This window comes from Apaloderma vittatum, unplaced genomic scaffold, assembly GCF_000703405.1.
Source record: "Apaloderma vittatum isolate BGI_N311 unplaced genomic scaffold, ASM70340v1 scaffold26196, whole genome shotgun sequence".
NCBI classification, from domain to species: Eukaryota; Metazoa; Chordata; class Aves; order Trogoniformes; family Trogonidae; genus Apaloderma; species Apaloderma vittatum.
In genome coordinates, this window is record NW_009721647.1 from 5,596 (window position 1) to 9,781 (window position 4,186).

Consider the following 4,186-nt stretch of genomic DNA (forward strand, 5'->3'; position numbering starts at 1 on the left):
CACTCATCCCAGCCGCCAGCCCCAGCCTGAAGTCAGTCTGACACCCGACCCAAACAGGAGACAAATGTCACCCAGAGGCAGGAGCGAAGCCACGGATGGAAACGTGCAGCTTACAGCGCCGGGTGACAATATTTCACCTTATCAGCACCAAACGCCGTGATAACCCACAGTTATTGCTGCTGCCTGGTGACAGCTTGTGCAGCACCGGAGCATCCCTCTCCGGCGACACTGACAGAGCGCCTTGTCCTTCTCCTGACAGATCCCAGGGAGAGGCACACGTGGACTGTGGGGAAGATGCCTGGGATGGGTGGCCTTGTGTGGCAGAGCAGCTCAGCCACCAGCCCCAGCTCATCCAGCTCCAGCCCTGCTGCTCTTGAGGTCAGCATCCCTGTGGGAAGCTCAGGCTCTTGCGAGGGCCATGGGACACCCCTCTTCGTGCACCCACCTTGATGATGTCTTCGTTGTTGGACTTGCACTCCACCGTGGCCGAGACGTCTGCGATGACACCGCTCAGCTCAATGGCAATGACCTTCACGGGAATGGCCACGGTCCGCCCAGTCAGGATGGCTGTGTTGATGATTTCTGTGTCCTGGGAACAGGGTGCAAAGGGGACTGTCCTAAGAGAGGGCAGCCTGTGCCCCCAGGGTCAGAGCCCAGCTGGCCCCACTCCTGCTCCAGCCCTGGGGCAGAGGAGCACCTGTGGGTGGGTGGGATGTGTAGGTGCTGTGGAGCTGGTGAGAGACCCCTCAGGGGGACCCAGTCCCCAACATCAAAGCACATAAGCTGAGCAGAGGGCAGGAACCTGCTCACCATGGCCAGGGGCACAATGGCCCGGATGTCCCTCTGGATGACCGTCAGCTCCGTTACCACCTTCTCCAGGTCAGGCGGGGGGTTGCGGCCCCGGTAGTCAATGTGCCACATGATGCGGCGTGTCACCGACTGGCTGGTGAAGTTCTCCATCTCGAAATCCAGCTGCATGATCTCGGAGGAGGAGTCCCCGTCCCTGGGCAGGGGGAAAGGAGGGGACGCAGTGAGCTGGGAGCCCGGATCAGTGTTGGGCAGTCCTCTCTAGGGACGCACAGCATCCCCCAGGGTCTCCTCTCGGTGTGTCCCTGTCTGCTGGGAGGACTGTGGGTGCTTGTTCCCCAGCACAGCAGCCCTGATCCCTCTGCCAGGGGCCGCCCCGATGGGAGTCTGCAGGTTCCCACGGGAATCTTCCCAGTGGGAGAGAGAGAAAAATACATTTCATCGCCTCTCCCCAGCAGGAGAAAAATCTCAAGAGAATGCTCTCCTAAGGCTGCTGGGCCATAGCTTACCACAGAGTGACGGTGCCTGGCTGCAGGCGCTGCCCTCACCTCCCTGCTCCATCCCCCGGCAGCGCAGACGGATTCCCTGCCCCAGGCTGCTGCCAGCCAAGCCCAAGTGTCCCACATCCAGGAGTGCAGGGCGCTCAGAGACGGCAAGTACGTCCCTATACAAGAGTCCAGCCCAAGCTGCTGACTTTACAGCCCCTTCTAAGGGGACTACATAGGGAAACTGAGGCACAGGAGAAAGAAATTCAATCACAGACAGCAGATGGGACAACAACTGAGCTGGGACTTGGGGCAGGGCTGTCCCCAGCCTGCATGGGAAGCCATGGGGATGCACGGGGCAGATGGACAGGACGTGGGAGACAGGACAGGTAGACAGGATGAGCAGAAATAATGACCCCAAGACCCTCAGCTCATCAAATGCCTCCACATTTAATGCTGCTGCTGAGGACAGTGGGACCCAGAGCCAATAGACAGGAGAGAACGCTGGGGCACCCCTGGGAGAGGATGGAGAGGCCGTGTGCTGCCCAACCCAGCACATTGTGCCTGGCTAAGGGGACATGGGGACTCAGCAGCTGGTGTCCCTTGTCCTCTGTATCACACCTTGGTCACAGTCTGATGGCAGCAGCGTCAATCACTCTTACACCTCATCCCTGTGAGCAACCTCCCAGATGCGATCCTGTCGTCCTGTCTCTGTAGCCAACCCTGGAGGACTCAGCGTTCAACCTCCACAGGTCAAACTTCTCCACCGCTCCCCAAAACCAGAGCATCCCCAGGGGACACTGCAGAGCACCCACGAACTGCTGAGCTGGCAAAAGCCCCCCCAGAGCAGAAGGAGGGACAGGGGCAAGGGAAGGTGAAATCCGTGTGGAAGGGGAAGCCGGGAGCAGCTCCTCTCTAATCTCACAGCGTAACAGCAGTTGCGAAGGTCCCATCCGTCTGGGGGTGCAGGGTAGAGCCAAGTTTCTCTCTGAGAGACATCGAATGAGTGAAAGGGAGCAGAGGAGAGCAAAGAAGCCGGGGCTGCTCCAGGTCACAGCAAAACCTGGTCCTGCAGCGGGAACTGCGAGCTGCCGTGCACGGTGTCCTGCCGGGACTTTGCCGCCCCAAGGCAGCTACAGGGGCGCAAGGGGAGTCGCCAAAGGCGATCTGAAAAAATAGGATTTGGCTACTCGCTGCCTCTTCTAATGCTAAAGTACCAAATACAGCTGTGAAGAGCCGGTTCAAAGGTGAACCAGAGCTGTGGCTTCATGCCAGAAGCTGCAGCGCTGGGACTTGTCACCACGGGGTGCGCCTACGCATCCCAGGAGCCCTGCCAGGGGCCAGGCAGCACCTTCCACCCTCCCTGAGCATCATCTGCTCTCAGTCATGACATGAAACGGGCTGTCCAGATTGGGGGACCAACTTTGGACGCAGCTTCTGGGGTGCAAAGCATCCAAAATCAGCCATTATCATCCCGAAGCTCAGGGCTCTTGCCCCATCGAAGCTCCGGGCTCTTGCCCCCTCCCTGCCCAGCCGGCACTGCCAGGAGCCCCCAGAGCCCCAGCGAAGCAAACTCCTCTGGCTGCACAGCCTGGAGGGCAACACGGCTTTGAGTCATTCATACTTCCCATTTCGTTAATATTTGATGGAGTTGTTTGTCTAAAAGGTGATTGTAATCACTTTAAATTCATCCTCCGTCTCTAACCTTTCCAGGCTGATTGGAAGTGGCGGCAGCAGACGGGGAGAGGGGGAGGGGTAGGGTATCTCGCTGCCGCAGCTCTGGCAGCCACGTGCATGGGTGCTGGGGTGGTCGTGCAGAGGATGGGCTGGGGCCCGTGGGACACCCCAGCTCAGATGCTGCAGTTGCATTTGTTTTTTCTGGAAGTGATGGTGGGAAAATCCACCCTCCAGGTAAGCCCTTTGAGTGGGTTTCTGCAGCCACCTTTAGAGCTCACACCCAAAGCAGTCAGAGCTGAGGATCTCCTTTCTGCAAGAGCTTGTCCCCACCTTCGCTCAGTTTTGGGGCATGTGAGGGGAAGAGACACGGAGATTTCCAGCGCAGAGGGCAAGAACAACTTGAGCACATCGACTCGCTTTAACCTGGCTCCTGGAGACACTTGCTTCCCTTTTCCCAAAGCCGGTGATGGAGACACCACAGCCTGGGAAAAACTGCTGTCCAGCGCTCCCGAGTCTTTCTTGCCAGTGGTTTTGATCCTGTGCCCATACCCTGCCCGTGCTTGCCGTGTCCTGCCCGTGTGGGTGCAGGGAGCAAAGCCGCCTCTCGCCCTTGCAGCCTCCCTGCACTCCCAGGCCAGATCCCACCTCTTCCTTTCTCCAGGTGGAGCAGCCTCTGGGCTTTCAGCTCGGCTTTGTGAGTTCTCGCTCCTTCAGATCATTCTCATTTCTATCCCCTGGACTCTCCTCAACCCACTTGAGCCTTTCCCGGAGACCCAGAAATAGGCGTCATCCTCCCGTTGAGCAGAGCACAACTGGCCCTGCCTGCCTGAAGTGCTGCCTTGGTTCATGCTCCCCATCCAACACTCACTCACTACCGCGGCAGCCAGACGGGACCTTGCCTGGAGGCTGCTCCCCTTCCCTCCCGGAGGAGACACCAGGAGAGTCAGCAAAGAGCTGCTGCCTCTTAAAAAATTAAAATACTTCCAATCGAAACTGGGGGAATCCTCCACAGCTTCACAATTCAGCCCCAAAATCCACCACACATGCCCACCAGCACCAGGCACCCCAGGCAACGCCAGCCCAGAGCCAGGGATGCAACCACCAAACGGTACCAATGACTTGCAAGCATGTTGCTTGAGCCCCAGCTCGGTCACCTGTGTTGACCACGGAGCAGATCCTGAACGCGCCACTTCACACAGCCCTTGACCAAATCCCTG

The 4,186-nt window shown here is 58.7% G+C and overlaps 1 protein-coding gene across 1 annotated transcript in view; it reads right to left on the bottom strand.

Moving 5' to 3' along the window:
* Window positions 1-4,186, bottom strand: part of TMEM132E (transmembrane protein 132E) — a gene marked incomplete at both ends in the record, with an annotated part of 10,258 nt that overhangs the window by 5,591 nt on the left and 481 nt on the right. The window contains 2 exons of the mRNA XM_009871480.1: window positions 446-589; window positions 811-1,003. Coding sequence (XP_009869782.1) covers window positions 446-589; window positions 811-1,003 — 337 coding nt within the window. The remainder of the gene's footprint in view (window positions 1-445; window positions 590-810; window positions 1,004-4,186) is intronic.